Source organism: Takifugu rubripes, chromosome 22, assembly GCF_901000725.2.
Source record: "Takifugu rubripes chromosome 22, fTakRub1.2, whole genome shotgun sequence".
NCBI lineage: Eukaryota > Metazoa > Chordata > Actinopteri > Tetraodontiformes > Tetraodontidae > Takifugu > Takifugu rubripes.
This window is the reverse complement of record NC_042306.1, coordinates 8,219,335-8,237,292: the sequence shown is the minus strand read 5'-3', so window position 1 is coordinate 8,237,292 and position 17,958 is coordinate 8,219,335. Positions and strand designations below refer to the sequence as shown.

General features: G+C 41.0%; 1 protein-coding gene across 1 annotated transcript in view; it reads left to right on the top strand.

The window, feature by feature from the left end:
- Positions 1-17,958, top strand: part of LOC115247966 (BMP/retinoic acid-inducible neural-specific protein 3-like) — a 36,207-nt gene that overhangs the window by 13,737 nt on the left and 4,512 nt on the right. The window contains exon 3 of the mRNA XM_029831141.1: positions 16,636-16,858. Within this exon, the coding sequence (XP_029687001.1) occupies positions 16,636-16,858 (223 nt within the window). The remainder of the gene's footprint in view (positions 1-16,635; positions 16,859-17,958) is intronic.

The following is a 17,958-nucleotide window of genomic DNA, read 5'->3' as shown; positions in this document are numbered from 1 at the left end:
CCTCACTATCTATTTTTTTTAAGTCACCTGGTTGGTTTTAATTTTTTTTAAATAAATTGGCTCTGCTAAGAGAATAATGATGTAATGTTGGAGGTCCTGTTGGATGTTCTCGCTGTGTAAGAGGAGCTAAGAGACTAGAGCTGGAGGTTCCAGTTTCAGGTTTGGCTGCTTGATGATAATTCAAAACTCTGACAGCTGATTTTCAGAGGCAGATTTGGGTTTTTGTTGCTTTAATTATAGGAATACAATTAAACTTGGAATATTACTTGTAAAATAACATGTTTTCATTAATAATATAAAGATAAACTATGTTATGATGCTTTACGATGTGTCAGGCCAGGGCTTAAAACAGGACTGAGATTAATAACTGAAGCCAACTTGATTTAACAAGATTAAGGTGTTCCTTGACAACGCAAAATTAGCAAACAGTGACTTAATGTCACTCCTGATGAAGAAAAAAACCCACATTAAAAGATTACATGACTCAAAACCTGTCCAAAGATTTTTCAACTGTGAACCAAAAACCCTCCATACTGGAGGCCAACCAAAGTTATTACCAAAAATTACCAAGGATAGTGCAATATTGAGATGTTGTGCAAGAAACAAAACAAAAAGTAACTCTTGACACTGTCAAAGGGAACTAACTAATTAACTACAGGCCTTTATGAAGCAATATATTAAAAGGTTGACAATGTACTGCAACACATTTAGAGATTGATCGTTGAGGTAAGGCACAGATACGATTAAGCAACTGAGCAAACGCTTCATGATGTTCAGTGTTCTGGTTAAGGCAAGCACAAGTGTGAAGAACAGACGGGAGACGATGGAGTCCCTTCCGTCCCATCAGAGATAACTGTGATGCCGGAATTGTTTCCACACCGCACTGCCTGCGTGTGTGTATGCAGAGTTTGCAGCTCTGCAGTTACAGCAAACAGTTTTCTGTGATTCCCCACTGCTAAAAATGAGATCTTCCTAAACATACCAGGAGTATTGAAATGAAGACCCATAATTGCGGGGACATCACCTGTTTATGTCAGCAGCTAAACTTTGTGCCGTTTGACTAAACTGAATGAGATCTTTGGGTTGTTGAGAGGCTTGAGCGCCTGTGCAGTGAGCTGGAAATACCACAGTTGTTCACTTTGACGTCCCATCGCACGAATCTTCCGTTTCTTCGAAGTTTCCACCCATTTTAAAGAACACGTTCACACAGTTAACCAGACGTATGCAAGGCAAAGTGAAATGAAATATTAATGTGGGAAGATTGGAGGATAATCGACAGGAAATGTGCTTGACTTTCAAACTGTTACTTTTGGATCCCCTCTCATTATCACACTCACACACACGCGGACATTTAAAGTTGCTTTGGCTTCTGGGGGAACCTAAGAACTCGGTGTGGATCTTGTCTGCTGGGACAGGCTGATAAATTTGTTGTGGTGAGAGAAACCCACTGCAAGCTTTTTATGTGTGTGTGACAGAGAGACAGAAAGAGAACAAGGGAGAGTCCCAATCAAAGTGTGCATCAATGAGCAAGGGGGAAAGGGAAGGATACCCTAAAACTCAGCCAAATGCCATTTTCTCAATCTAGAGCTCAAAATTTCCCAGCAGCAGGAGCCACATAAGCAAATGTATCCTTTTGAATTGATCACTGGTGGAGGTGAATAAGTGATGGATTGAAGATCACACCTTTTGTGTTTGGAAAAATTGGAAGCAGAATCAGCTTTAGAGATCAGCGAGAGACTCCTTTGCGCTGGTGTCTGTCAAGTGGCTTCTTAAAAGGCCCAATCTCACCTCACTGCCAAGAAACGCTGATACTTTTCATTAACAGCACGGAAATGTGGCATGTTTCCACGTAAAAGTCTTGGTTTGATGGTAATAAATGACAAATCAACATCCAAAAGAAAGAAGTTTTGCTCTTCATAAAGATCCTAGAATGCCTACTGAAATGGGAGCCAGAAATCCAAATAACATTTCATTTACTTGAGTCATATAGAGGGCAGTATTTTGTAAATTGTGACGAGAAGCTCATTTAAAATCCAAGCTACATTGTTATGTGTTCTCTGGTAATTCTGTACAGATAAGAAATTAACTGCTGTAGTACCGTGGCAGATTGTGGAGGCAGTATTTCAACAGGCTAACCCCTAAAATAGGCTGGATGCAGTTGGGGCGGAATATTGTATCTGCTCCAATACGATGGGGTAGCTGATTCACTTCTATTCAAATCCAGCTGCGTAAACACGGGTCCAATCCAAGCCATTCGAAAAAAATATCTATCTTTGTCAAATAACGGAGCGCGTCACCGCCATCTGGCATCTGGCATGTGCAGGATGGTAAGTTGAGTGCAAAGACAAAACAAAAGATCTGGAAATTTTTCAAAAAGAAATAATGGAAATACATACATTAAAGGCGCAGAAATCTGAACAAAAACAAACATTTTCTCCTCTTCTGGAGGGTATTTCAAATGTTTGAATTTTGTGGCTCATTTTATACGCTACAGAACCGCAATGGCATCCAGGCTTTTATTGGCGTAATAGAGAAGCTGTGGCTGAAAAGTATCACAGTTTTAGGAGTTCATCCAGCCAATGTCATGCCTCACAGACTCAGCCACTAAATTTGAATGAAAAGCACGATGAAATTCTGACATGGGGTTGGAATTACCATAACAGTGGTACCGAACATCTAATCATTACGTTGGACCTCTGTAGTGTTAAGTTGGCTGGTGAGGGTGTGTGTGTGGGGGGTGGTGGCATCTTCACAGCCGACACACGTGTCACAGACGTGTGGAGGAAGCATGATGGTGCAGACAAGGTAACTAATGAGGACACTCATACATGAATCATACGGTGAAGCCTCTAAGTAATTGACATTCAAGTCCCCATCGTTGGGCTGGAAAAGAGGAAGTGCAATTTCCCATCTGAGAGATAGAGCCAGGAAAGACCTTTTGCTCTCACTACCAAAGCAGGATTTTGTTTGATTTTGCGGCTCATGAAGCACGCGCGCTCACGTGTGATGGATGGATGTGTGATGGTGTCAGTGCACCTCATGTAAAGTGTTTAGGCTGGACCAATGGGATCGTGTTGCCAAAACCACTTTCAGTGTCTGGAAAAAGAAAAATGATGGTGTCCAAAATGTTGCTGCAACAACATGTCTGTCTGTTTGTCTGTCACCACGGAAGAGTTGGCCCTGCAGAGATCCAGTGGCTTCTGTGAGCGCCACCTCTGATTCTGAACAGAGACACAAACCTTTAAGTCAGCAAGGTCCACCGTGTAAGACACATAAACCCCTGTTGGACATCCTGCATGATTAGATATTTGGTGATAATTCTGCCCTGGAGAAAAATTTCAGTCTTATCAATCGGAACTAATAAAAGCTCACGGCAGCTGCTAATTACTATCCTAGATGTTATAATAAGATTGTAGTTTAAAAAAGGCAAAGGTTATGTATCCGTGAATCTTTTCGTCTAAATTGTCTTCATTTTCCTTGCTTTTAATTAACCTGTTTGATTTCAATCTTGAGCCCAACAGCATATCCCAACAAAACTTTGTCAGCGCCAATGCAGGAAGAAGTGAGAGATTTCAGGAAAGAAAACACATACAAATGTGCCGAAATTATAAGTCACTCCCTTATGAACATAAATACAGCATAAAGTTTCAATGAATCCAATCATAAATATTTTACTTCCCTTCTCTCCGTTCCATCCTCTAATCTTGTCTTCATTACTCTTACTTTTTGTCTCGCTGCTCTAGTCGTGTGATGCAGTACAAATTGTGAAATTGTCTCTCTTCGTCCATTATATCCCAATTAAAAAGCCTCCCTGGGAGCATTGGGGAATCTGTTTGATACTTGGAACCACCTACAAATAGTTCTGGCAGATGTCTGAGCATGAGCAGGACCCCAACACTTTGAATCTCTGCCTGCTTCCATCTTAGACGCTGTTGGTTTGTGTTGGGTTGTGTTGTTTCAGGGTGTCTGTGTGGCAAATGGGCTTGCTGGATTTATGTAGGCGACAGAAAAGTTAGGCAATTATCTTTTTCTCAGAGATTAATTTGACTGCGGCTCAAGATTTGGCAATCCTCCTCCCTCCTTCTCCTTGTTTATACAGGGGAGGCATTTCACACATGCAGCTTTATGCTCTGTTTTTGCTATCTTTCTCTCTGCAAGTTTAAAAAAAATGTGGCTCTTTTTTCCTTCCTTTGTAGCTCTTGTCACCTTTATGCTTGAAAGCGCTATTGAATAAAACCAAACCTATTGAGGAACACATTTACATTTTCATTTATGAGATTAGTGTTAGCTGCTTTAGGCCCATTGCTAGATCGCACGATGCTGTCAGGCAGGAATTGCTCGTCTATACAAATATAACCTGGTTGATTATTGTAAATTTATCGTACATACTGGTCAGCTATTATCTTTATTCTCTTTATCCACCACAACTGACAATCACTCGTCAGTGATAAGTTCAATCATCAGCATAGGGAAGGGCTCCAGGCCGTGATGGGGATGCACTGGGAAGAAATGAGGTTGAATTGTTTTAGAATCATTTTAACTTTTAATGTATGAATTATGAGAAGAGCGGGGTCCACATGTAAGGATTTTCTAAATCTTAAGAGATCAGGAACTGAAATGTTTTGTTCGTACTGTGTGCTCCCAGAATCCCATGCCTTGGTCATGCCCTGGACTCAAACCCAGGGCATGACCCCCTAAAAGCAACAGCGACAAGGAAAAAGGAGGAGGAGAAGGGGGATGAGGACAGGGAGAGGAGAGAACAGGCATAGATCATGCAAGTACATTAATTATTACAAGCTGTCAGTGTAAGCGTTGAGTGGGTCACTGGGGTCAAAGGTTGGCAGGTCAAGATTCCGTCCCACCGCTGATCTAGACTTTTGTGCCAACAAGCCAGAAATCTTGCGTGATCACACATGATCTAATAGTACAAAGAATAAACATGGCAACAACCGGCAAACACAACTTGGAGGAGAGAATGATGGTGGTCTATTTTTCACTTAAAAGAGAAAAGAATGGAGAAATCCTGGCAACAGCACGAATGTTATTTTTATTTATGCCTGCTTCCTTGAGCAAATTTAATATCTTATTAATAACATCTCACAGCACAGGACAATGTTATATAAAAACGTATAGGACAATTTTATAAGACACAAGATAATCTGGCAAAGTGGTTGGGAAGGGAAAAATTGGGACCAAAAGTGTCCAATTATCTTTATGTATTCATACATACATACATCCATCATCCATTAATCCATGATCATCCTTCCATGTTTGCCTTTGAATTGCACTTTCCCTTTTTGCACTCTAATTAAGACACACTTTTTTAATTTTGCTGATTTTTTTTAATTTTCTCATGAGTATCGTGCTGCTGCGTTTGAGTCATTAGAGACTTTTTTCTATTTACCAATTTTTTTTTTGTTTGTTTAATTCTGGGTGCAGTTATTTTCAGTGATAATCTTTTATGTGTTTTTATTCATCAGTTCTTCTCTGTTTTACTTTAACCTTTTAAATCTTTTCTGTGACTCAGATGTGTGAGTGGAGGCCATCGCGTGTCTCACCTTTAGAAAACCTTTGCTGAAGCAAACGCCGACATACTTGGAAAGAGCTGAGGAGGCGAGGGTGAAGGGGGGGGGGGGGTGAAGGGGTTGGAAATGAGTGGGCAGCCGCTTTCTTTATTCCTGTCTCAAATGGCTGACCCACTGGCAGTAGCAAGCCGCCACAGATGTCTGTGGAGGAGGATTTGGCGAGAGGGGAAGAGAAAGAGGTGGATCATACAGAAACACAGAGGCGGCGCGACGCTGTGACGAGTCGACAGGTTGCAGAGTCAGACTTTGAAAACTGACAGTAATAACGGAGTCTGAGGAGGAGTGAAAGTTGAAATTGCATAAAACAAGTCATTCGCATATATTTCTTCTCTTTAGTCAACACGTTAGGGGTTGTTTTAAACAACCCCAGGGCAAGTGCCTGGAGGACAGGCAGTGAACAGCAGTTCCAGTTGCACATGTTTCCTGGTGAGACAAAGTGATGCCGGGACTGTGCGCCGCCTCGTCAATGGTAATTCTGCTACGCCTGTAAGTACAAAGAAGAGCATCAGAAAGCCTGGAGGGTGAACTGTTAGGGGCCATGGATGGCACTGGACACAGACAAGCACAGTACAACTAATTTTCTGTCCTGTTCTATTTCCGTCCCATCTATCCAAGGACTCAGTGCTGGTAGAGACAGAATAGTAACAGGATTTCACGCGAATTAAACCTGCTGGACTTCGTCATTAAATTTATCTTAAGTCATCATTAAATGCAGATCTTCCTCCATTTTGGCTCAGTCCACATTACTCAATATGGATGCTGGAAAACTGTACCAGTCTAATAATAATTGGAAGACTTTTTTTTAATCAAGCCACAATAAGGAATTCATTTTTTTTAAGAGATAAACACACACAAACCACACAGAGTTCTTTTTCTTCCTCAGGTTGAGCCTGGGCAACCTTCGGAAAAACTGTTAATCCTAAAGTAGAGATAAGAGAGGGAGGAGGTGCCATCTTTCTCTGGGGACTTGGTTGGTCTGATGAGCACGCTCCCATCATCTCTCCTGTGTCACTTACTGGAGAGGACCAACCACTCTGAAGCATAACTGAGAGTAAGGTGTGTGCAGAGGTGCTGTGGGCTGCCTCATTTAACGGATATACTGCTGCATTGAGGGTCCTCAACAGCTAAAAACTCCCTATACATAGAGGGACTCAATCTCTCATCAAATGTAATCCCAAGAGTTAGTTTTGAGGCTTTTCATCCACTTCGATTAATGTTCTCCACTTTAATTTCATCCTTTAAGTATTTTGCTGGAACAACAACACCTGCTAAAGGTGCTGCTGTGTTCTTCGGACGCTCAAGCACTGAGTACGTCTTTTTTCTTTTTTTTTCTTAAAGGATGTAAAGGATGACAAGTACGTCTATATTTACTAGTAATGTCATTAGACTGTTTTCCATTACCCTTAGAAATGAGCAAAGTCAAAATGACACAATAAAAGACCTCTAATGGAAACAGATGAATTTCTAAAAACCTCTAAAATATCACTGAGGCGCTCCTTTGAAAAAGGTTTTTTCAGACATTTTATCTCGAAATATATTGCCAAAGTGCAACTGAAACACTTTGTTACATTTACGGTGACACAGAACTATGGACTGACTATTTAATTAGAAGTAATAATAAATAATCTTGACAATTTTTAATATTGTCAATTGCAACCGCATTGAGGTAATGCAACAGGATGTGTACGTCTGTCTTTCGCCCCGCAGAGTCTCAGGAGATGAGATTTCATGAAAAATTTGAGAAAGCTCGTGCCCAAAACGCCCTTCAGTAGAAACACGTACACAGCACAAATGCACTTTATTGAAATTTTAGAAATATCACTATACTGACTAATATTTAGTTGTTTAAATCTAATTCCAATTTATTAAAGATGGCATTTAAATTGCCCTTATGGAGGCTGATCAGTATTTAAATCATGCTGCATAGAAATGTGTTCAGATGACACATGTGCCTCATACAGTTGAGTTTCAGTTGTTGTTCGCATCAGAAGTGCAAAAAAAACAAAATCTTCACTCCTTAAACTGTGGAATGAGCCCACAGAAATCAGGCAACACCTTCTCCACATTTGATCATTAACGATTCATAGTTGTTGGTTTCTGGCGTGAATGATTTTTTGTTGTTTTATTTTGACTATAAAACTAATTGGCATGCTCCTGCACCGGATGGTAGCTGCTTCTGACTGAGGTCAGGCCGCAAAAGCAACCCTGAGGCTGTATGCTCTCCTGTCTGGAAAGTTGATTTCCAGGTGAACTTTAAAAACAGCGCAAAAGATGCCATCGCCTCATTAATGAACAGCCCGTGAACGGAAAAGGCCCCATATGCAGCCATGACCCACACAGACCACACAATCATCCTCATACTTACACGAGTGTGCACACACAGCGGCAACACTTGATAAGCTGGTTCGTAATTGGGCCTCTGGAGAGTCGCTGACACTTTCTGTGCAGCTGGGACCACCAGACAGAAGCTACACTCTTAACAGTGTGGACAGTAAAGAATCAAACCTCTGACTCAGCCAGAGTGGCCTGATTAGATCTGAAGCAAATTTATTGTTCAGATTGATTAGCCTCATTAACAAAAGTATCATAAACCACTTGGAATTAAAGTATTAATATTATAGTATTAATATTAAATGGATTTATTTTCATTCTGTGTTAAGCTAAAAAAAAAAAAAGTTAAGATGATAAAGGCTATTTTTAATACTCCAGCAGAAGGTTAGCCTCCTGTAACCTGCAGTAACACTGGCCAGAACCCTTCCAGCAACCTCTGTCTTATTTCTTCTCTTAGTCAATCTCTTTTAATCTGCCTCTCCTTCTCCTGACCCTCCAGTCTCAGCAGACAGGGCAGTAATTCTCAGTCCTTCAGCAGTGAGAGCTCAGGGCAGTCCCACACTTCAGTCTTTTACTTACGTTGCTCTCGGCTCCGCAAGATTCCCATCTTTGAGAAGTTGAATGCTCAATTTATCTGTGATGGGCAACTCTGTATTTCTAATTATAAAATGAACCAATTGTATTTTGTGTTGTTTGCCTGGATTTAATTTGTCCTCAATCAGAACCGTTCTGAAGGGTCTGTATCGTATTGGCACATAGTTCAGGTCGCATGCACTAAATGATAACCTCAAAAAGCAGTTTGGAAACAGAAGCCAGTGGATGCTTTTTTAAAGGCCAATATAATATTGACAAATAATTTTGGTTCACAAGTAATTAAATCCAAATTATTCAGTTCAAAAAGGGATGCTGACGCTCTTGCAGATGGTGTTTTTTAGATTTTAGACAATATTTACTTGTCATTGAACAGTTGGAATATGGAAATTGGACTTTTGTTATTGGTGGTTTTGAATTTATCACATGCAGCGATGTTCTGGCAACCCTTTCACAGCCAGGAATTACATATTTAGATAATATTGAAGCCAAATCTGTCCTTGAGGTTCCAAAAGAGTTTAACATTATTTTGATTTGACTAAAAACATTACTATAAAAACATGAGCTACAGGAAACTGAGGACATATGAATAAAATGTCCAACTGCTGCCTTTAAGAGCAGGAAATGTACAATTTCAGTCATCCAGAAATGATAGAAAGCAAATGCATGGCACAGATAGTGTGACAAATGTTGTGTATATTATGTCGCATTCATTTTGTATCCTGAATGTGCAGAATTTCCCCCAATGTGTAATTTCTCATTAATACGATGCTGTAAATTGTGGTCTTACTGCAGTTTACTCATCCGTTTGGCTCCAAAACATGACAAATAAAGAACGCGTGATGCTGCTGCTGGTAACACAGCGAAGCTGTAACTGGTGATCATTTGCAGCTCCACTGGGTACACTGTTTAAAACCCATCTGCCTGAAGACACCCACACACATGTGGGCCTGTTTTTCTATCTCAGGCTCTTGGACTATTCAAAGGTAATTCCCCTTATTAGTAGAGCCATCAGACCCTACAATGGCTTCCTCTTATTATACAACGTCTGCATGTTAACGAGTGCCTGAGAGTGGTTCAGTGCACGTGTTTGCCATGCATGCATCTTTTGCATTAAACCATAGTAGTGAAGCTACTAGAACTTTTTTCTCTGATTTATATGTATTTATATCGTGTGCAGAAGTTCTAATGTTCAGCCAATACAAGAGAACCACATGTTGTTCAAATATTAGAGGGAAAATATGTCTTCAAGCCGTCTTATTTTAAGAGTTCTACGAATGGGATTGGTATCAGTACTTGTCCATTTCTTGCAGGTTTCTTATTAAACAATGTTTGTGGAGAAGATGCATACAGGTTTTCTGAAACCGTGCAGCATATCTTTGATCTATTATGACCTCCTGATGCCTGATTCTGAACGTCACCCTCATTCGCTGTGATAGTTGTCTGGGAAACACGTGAGGCAACGATGACACTGAACGCACCTCAAAGGAAGGCACGGTCCGATTGTGTTGTGGACCAACTTGCAACGACTTTAAAACAAAGGCCTTCAATATTTCACATGCGTGAGAGGAGCAGTGACATTTAAGTACTTTAATAGACGGATTTCCCTCTTCCCATCGTTGTAATCTTCTCAAATGCACAGAGATCTGTGCTGTCTGGCAGCAGTGCCCCTCATCTTTCTTCCAAATACCCTCCAAACAGCGAAAATCTAAAAATCTGCAGGGGATAATAAAATGCAATGTCACATTTTTTTCACAACATCTCAATCATGGTGAATGTCAGGGGGGAAAAAGCAAAAAAAAAGTTCACAGCTGCTCTGAAAACGCCCTTGAACACCATCCTACAGCTTTACTAAGCAAAAAAATAAATAAAAGTGTTGATCTCCATGGGATGCAAACTTCAGCACAGCTTTGCCATGAGCATTCTAGTCTAGTCTAGTGTTGGGAGCTCCCAACAAGACGTGGCTGTGCTCTGCTCAGTATGAAATATGAGTTATTGATTTTAACTCATAAGATTGAATCGGAGAGAGGATCTTGGGGAACATATTACGGACAAGTTTCAAAACAGCTTGCAGTTTCCAAAAGAAGTAAATAAAAAAAAAAAAATATCCTAGAACAATACCGACTGCTCACCATTGTGGAAGTGCAACAATAAAGAAAACCTGAATAGAAAGCATTACAAAGACACCCTGCCGGTGAACGTTGTGCATGAAGGGGTCCATATGCGGTAGAAGCATCAGGAACCATGTGGATCTTTAGGGTATGCCTTCAGCAGGTGGAGGCTTTAATAGGCAGCTCCCAGATCAATGTCGCACCTAAAACGATCGCTGCTGAAAAGAACATACATGATCCCGATTTCTTTCAATGATGAATAGAACAGTGAGAACTAACCCCAATTTAATATTTTTCCCCTCTGTGGGAATCAGCTTTATAGAGTACCCCCCACCTCTGTAGTTCGATGGGAACCATTATCCATTTCTGATATCTCGACAGGAGTCAGGAAGGTAGTTCATCTTTAAACCGGTATGCTAAGGTAAGGGGCAGCGAAATACTGAAACGTTTGTTTCAACTCTAGTCATTCTAGGCTGACCTGGAGCATAATGCAGCAGCCTGGTGAGAGGGAAGAGCAGCAATTTTACTTAAGCAGACAGGAAGCATGCTAGTGGAGGCCTGAGGCTCTCTGCATGTGGTTGAACTGTAAGGGGACTTTTGAAGCAAAGGAAGCCCAATATAAAGCATGATGCCAAATAATAATGTGAATTTTTTCTGTCTACTGACTCCTGTGGGAAAAGACAGAATCACTGAATTCTAAAAAAAAAAGAAGCACCAAGAGGCTTGAAATAACTTTGCAAAGGAGAGATCCAGCATCCTCCCCTGACTGGGAACTTTTTTTATTTCTATTTTTTGTAATTTTGATCATTTGGTGTGGCTCATGTGTGGCTTCATGTGGCCCATCTGTATTCCAGACAAAATGTTAATCTAAGAATAGATAGCTAGATAGATAGATAGATAGATAGATAGATAGATAGATAGATAGATAGATAGATAGATAGATAGATAGATGGACGGACGGACGGACGGACGGACGGACGGACGGACTGACGGACTGACGGACTGACGGACTGACTGACTGACTGACTGACTGACTGACTGACTACAATATTTCCCCTGAGAAGCAATGTGCGAATCTGCCACAAATGCATGATTGTGTGCACATATCAAGTGGGGTTTTTACTCCTCTGATGTCAGGAATGTGCTAAGTGTGTTCCTTTTGTGGCTCTGCATAAAGTTATAATTCCTCACCTTCGAACAATGCCTACTGATGTCTCTTAGGGAATGAAAACACTGTCATTTGGTCTATTCATCTCTCAGTGAAGGATGGCCCTCCGTGACTGAGCCTGTGGGTTTAAATAAGAGCTTTTTAAATGTGCTGACCTGTCGGTTTACTGGAGGGGGTCAACATTAGGTCAACATTAGATCTATGGCTGGGGCAAAAGAAGAGAGAATATCACTTTCTAATGTAGAGTTTTTTGCTGAGTATACGTATACGTATGTGTACATATGTATGCATATACAGCTTAAATCTGTGTGAACTCTCCCAACGTGGTCACTGCTTTTGTAAAGAAAAAAAAACAACAACATTAAATAACCATATTACATGTACATCCAAATCCCAGTTTGCAAAGTGTCTTTTCAAATAATGGAGAAACGCTATAATTTTATTTAAAAAAAACATTGAAAATGTAACGTATGTGAACCCTCTCATCAGTAATTCATTTTTTGGGCTACTTAAACAAGTCCCAATAAACAAGTACCTGCAATTGATAAACATATATCTGACATTTCATACATAAAACTGGTCATGATGAATAAGAAAATCGTGGAAAAACAAAAGCAACATCTAAGCTGTTCAAGTGCACATACTTTCCAGCAGCACTGCATCTATGTACGTGTTATATTTCCATCATCGCATGTTAAGAGCTATCATGTGGATTGAAAGGATTTGTGTTCTAAGTTAGTGAATTGTACCTAAAATAGTGAGCTGGTGTTCCGAGGGATCGATCATCCACCGAGTGCTGAGGGCTCTAAAAAGGAGCTGTAGTTTCTCGATGACTGAAGACTAGCATCAGATCCTCTGTGCATGCGTGCGAGTATGCGTGTGTGACTGTTGTGCGAGTGGAGTTGGGTGTATATGAGGGACGGTATCTTTAATGTGACGCTTTGAAGTGCGAGAAACGGGAGCTCACTCGACAGCTCTGGACCCCTGTTTTCCGCTCTCCGTTTCCCATCCAGCTTTAATCGCCTGAAGACATCCCAGCTCCATCCACGCTGTCTGTCATGTTTGTGACTGGTTTAAAGGCACAGAGGAAGAAGGAGGATTCTTGAAGTTGTTGTTCTGAGGACTCATATGGGATTTAATGAGAGGAACTAACTTAAGATGTAAGTGACAGACAAGGGGCACTGCAGGGAAACAAAGAGCATGTTCCAAGCAACAGTGTTCACTCCTACACATGACAGGTTCTAGTAAACCCATCAGTTCCAATTTTCAGTTGTGACAAAGGACCTGTGATGATGACTGCATAATGATGTCTTCCAGCTAATTTGTTCTGATTTTCATCATATACAGCATCCAAGCTGCAAGACAACATGCAGATGGAAAGGAATTATAGGCTTGACACATTTCTCTCATTGTGGACAGCTTGATGTTCTTGACTGACAATGCTACCACTGGCCTTCCACACATGTCTGGCTCCCAAAATCCCAATTCAGACTTAAATACCTCCTGCCCTTGCAGGGAGCTGAAAGAACAGCCCTCAGCCAGCCAGTCACTTAGCTGTCGTCTCTACTTGATGATGTCATGAATCACTAGCTCGGAGCAAAGATGGAGCTCTCAGGGCAGTGCAGTCACCCATTATGGAAAACAACTCCACCCCCCACACCCATGCCCTCTTAATCTGATGGATTTTGAGCCGCCAAATTGGCCGTAAATTTTGGACATGGAGTCATAAATGTCAGGAAAAGGGAGAAAAACAGAGAGACAAATTTGAGAAGGGTGATGGCAGAAATAATGATGAGCATGTTAGAAAGGAGTGATGAAGGGGGGTGGTTAGGTTTGAACAATGTTAAAAGACTGCTCAGTGCAGATTTATAGAGAAAATCAGAACATTTGAGGGGGAAAAAAGGTATAACGATAGGGGCACTGATGTAGAACAAAGAATAAGGGTGGATCCATAGAGTGTCTAGGAATGTGAGACACTGTATGGATAGATAGCAGGTTGTGTTGCAGTGTTTACAGAAAAGATCAATATAATCCTCTCACATCTCACCGTTGGTGGCTGTTGACTGATTTTCTGCCCAGCCTTTAAATTTCACACTGGAGTTTGTTTCAGACCTGTGTTGTGCATCAGAACAGTATTCAAACCCTCTTGTATTTGATCTAATCTCCATTTATGTGTATCACCAGTACACAAGAGGTGTGGCGAGGCAGAAAGTGGATGCCGATTGGATTTGGACATTTTGATTGGACATTTGTAGTCTTTTGTGCAGCTCCTCCCCTGGCACGGTGAATAAAAGTGGCTAGCCGAGCCGACTCTCTCTCCCCTCTGCCTGCATCATCGCTCTTAAGGAGGGACACAATTACTGACTGTTTTTTGACCTGATGCTGGAAAATGTCGAAAACTTAATGAGCTGCAGATTTGTGACTATCTTCAGGTGGGCGGAAAAAGCTCCAACCTCAAAGGACTCCCTTCACTATTACAGTGACACAAAGACGTGTGATGGCAGCAGCTTATGTAGAAGCCGTGGTAACGATTAAGGAATATCCCCAACTGTCAGGATATTAGGCTCAAATTCGAATTTCATAGCATCAATCGTTATATTTTAAATTGCAATGTGCCGCACGTTAGCCTCTCTCATTTCCACACTTCATTCACCCACAGAGGATAGAACTAGATAGATTAATTCCAGGATCAAGGGTAATTGGAGCACCTTTCGAAATAAAGTCCTACCACCACACCCACCCAGCCCACACACCCACACACAGGTATTCCAGTGAAGATAGTAGAGGTGACACCAAACAAGCACTAAAAACAGCCCATCTGAGGAAGATAGTCAGTAATTACAAAGTTAATGTTGTGCTGCTAATTTAGCTCCATGTCAGCATAGACAGGAAGAGGTGAGGCAGGTGTAAAACCGAGCGGAAGCGGCAAAGGTGGGATGGGGGAGTGGAGGCAAATAGGTATACGTAAAAAGACAGAGACATGGACCACTGAGTCATTTGGGATCACTGAACATTGTAATAGGCTTGCGTCTCATCACGCCTGCTCAGCTCGGGTCGCTTTGGCTGCAGATTTCCTCCATGTCTTCCTGCCAATAACAGCACATGGGAATATGATTCTCTAGCACACGGCTAATCCTAGAAGGTCTTCCAGATCTGGCCTCGGGAAAAAAAGGGAGAGAAATAACAGCTTTAAGTTTCCCAGAGGCATGATACTGGGATAATACCAAACCCACCAGTTCAGACTAGAAGTACAGAGATCTTAACAACAGAACACTTTGGCTAAACCAGCACTGCAAATGGTCCAACATTATTCTCAATCTTCAGTTCAGTGCCCAGTCTTTTCCTTGTCAGAACTTTCACAGACACACACACACACACATAAACACGCACACAGACAGACACACGTGGCTCAGGCAGCAAAGGCCTGCAAGGATAACATACAGTAGCAGAGAGAGTAGCAATTATGGAAATCTACAGTGTCTTAAGTTATATTCGGAGCAGAAGCTGGCCAGTAAAACCATGGGACAGCTCATCACAGGGCTGGCAAACAACCATTGACACTCACATTTACAGATAAAGTCAAAAGAGTTGCTAATTGCATGTCTGTGGACTATGGAGGAATCTGGAGGACCCAGACAGAACCCACGCAGATACAAGGAGAAACTCCTCTTTTTTGCATCACCCATGTGTCACTCATGGGTCACAAGGCTGTTGTCAAGTCATCAAATAATGAAGTGAAGATCTAAATGTGTTGGAAGTTTTGAAGCCAGATATACTACAGTTGTTCAGAGTTATACAGTGACATGAGAAAGATCAAAATCTCAACACTTCAGGTGGTGGAAGATGAAATGATCTTTCAAAATGTCAGTTACAGGTGACACATCCCTTTTATATTTTAAACAGAACCATGTTTTTCTTTAATCTTTTAAATTTACAAATTAATGGAAAAAAGGTTCAAGGCACTGTGAGAGCCATAAAAGAACCTTCAGCTGGTGCCTCCTGAGGTGGTCCAATGTGAACTTTAAGGTGATTTTAGGACCGTTATCATCTGTTGAGGCCGTCCACTTTTTCAACCTCAGATTTTTTTGCTGATTGCAAACTTGATGGGTCTACAGGACTTAATTCCAAAAGGCATCTGGCTCATCTGGATGGTCCGTGTCATAGTTCAGAAGCTGAACTCTGAGGTGAGGTTTTGGGAGAGGTTTCTTCTCACAACCCTTCTATGAAGAACCGTATTTGCAGTGGTGTAGCTGAGATGAAGCTCAACTGTAGAGTCTACCAGATCTTCCCAGAGGTCTTAAACAGGGGTGCTGAATCCTATAAGCATTTTTTTGTTATTTTAGTTGGTCTTGACAGTCAGCATAAGACACACACCTCAATGAAAAACCTGTAAAATTTTAAAATCCCCATGCTGATCAGTGAGAAGGCCAAGGCTTTTGATCTCTTTTGATTAATCTATTGTTCCTCTATTGTTATTTTTATTGTTCTTACCTGATTTGGGCTGCATGATTTCTGCCATCCATAAACAATGCTAACAGGTGCTGCTAACCCTTCTGGGACTTCAATAAGCTTCTAATGCTGAGGAAAATGAGTGTGACTGCATATTGAAGTGCAGGTGTTTAGTCTGTAATGACAGTTCATTAGAACGTGAGGGCTGTTTTGTATTTTAATAGCACACAAGCATCCACCCAGCTCCTAATTATCTCATTATATATGTGTGCCACTGAGGAAACATTGTCTGGCAAGTATAGTTGCAGTAAAAATGAGCGTTGTTAAAATCTTAAATATTTTCCAGCCTTTAATGATTGTTTTTTTTTCTCCTTTCGTGCATCCTCTTCCCTCTCTACAGATGAATTCAAAGCCTTTCTGAAGCGCCTGCCCACTGATCGCTTCCTGAATGTGTCCGTCATTGCCAAGTTCTGGTCAGTCGACTTGTCACTCCAGAAGCGGTATACGCAGCTGGAGTCCAGCACTGCCTCCATCCTGGGAAAAGCCCAGAAGATTGTCAGGAAACTCTTCACCCTGAGCAAACGCTGCCCTAAACAACCTGACATCAGTCTACCCAGAGAGAGGTAACCCACAGCGATACAGCAGTTCAAAACAACCCCAATGAGTAAGAAAGAAGTTGATTGTTTCTTTGCTGGTTCAAGCAAAGTATGCTGGGAAGTCTACAGTTATCAGTCTAGAAAGAGCTCAGTGGGGAATTCGGTAAAACTCCCAAAGTTACGCACAAAGGAAGTTGAGATGTAGACAGGTGGAGCACAAATAAGCTGTTGCTGTTTCAGATTTTATTTATCCGGAAGAGAAGACATTTTAGAATAGAAATACAGAATAGAAACAGACCATATAGGTACCAACAATAGGTATCATATTTTATTTAATTAACTTCTGATTAAGGGGAAAATGTACCATCATTCCAAAAATAACAAGTCATCGTCACCTGTCTGTCCCAGTATAATCACAATGTTTATCCACTGTCACACTGCAGTTATGACAGTAGAATTCTTGTAAAGCAAATCAATGCAAAACATTTGCACTGACAAACATTTACACTATATAATAATAACAATAATAATAATAACAATAATAATAATAATAATAGTGATTTATGGACATTTTTGAGCAATCAAATGAAAGCATCTTCCTAACAATTACCATTTTTAGTTAAGGTACCATCGCCATAGAATACTTTTACTAGTTTTGTCCTGGAAGTTGACCCAACCTAAACATGGATGTCATTAAGAAATGACTGATAAGAGTCTTGACAGCCCTGAAAAAAAAAACCCAAAAAACAAACAGATGACACCAAATACAATCACACACATCTTTGTCTGATTTCCCACTATATGCTTCAGAATTACTCAAATTTATGTCATTAAAGCAATGTCAGAGCATGTAATTTGACATTGCACCCCTGTGGTAGAATATCAGAGAAAAAATAAGTTCCTGTCCTGAGTCTGTTCTACATGCTGCCTTCTCCAGTCAAACACTGTTATTGGCTCCACTCTGCTGTCATGAGTAGAAGAGCAGTGAAGCAGAAATTAGATTTAAAAAAGGGAAAGCCAAGATTAAGGGTCTGGTTACTGATGTTTAGGGCTCTTGTGAGTTAACTAGCATGTTATTTTGGCACGCTGTAATCAAGCCTTCTCCCAGGCTGACAGCTTACCACTTG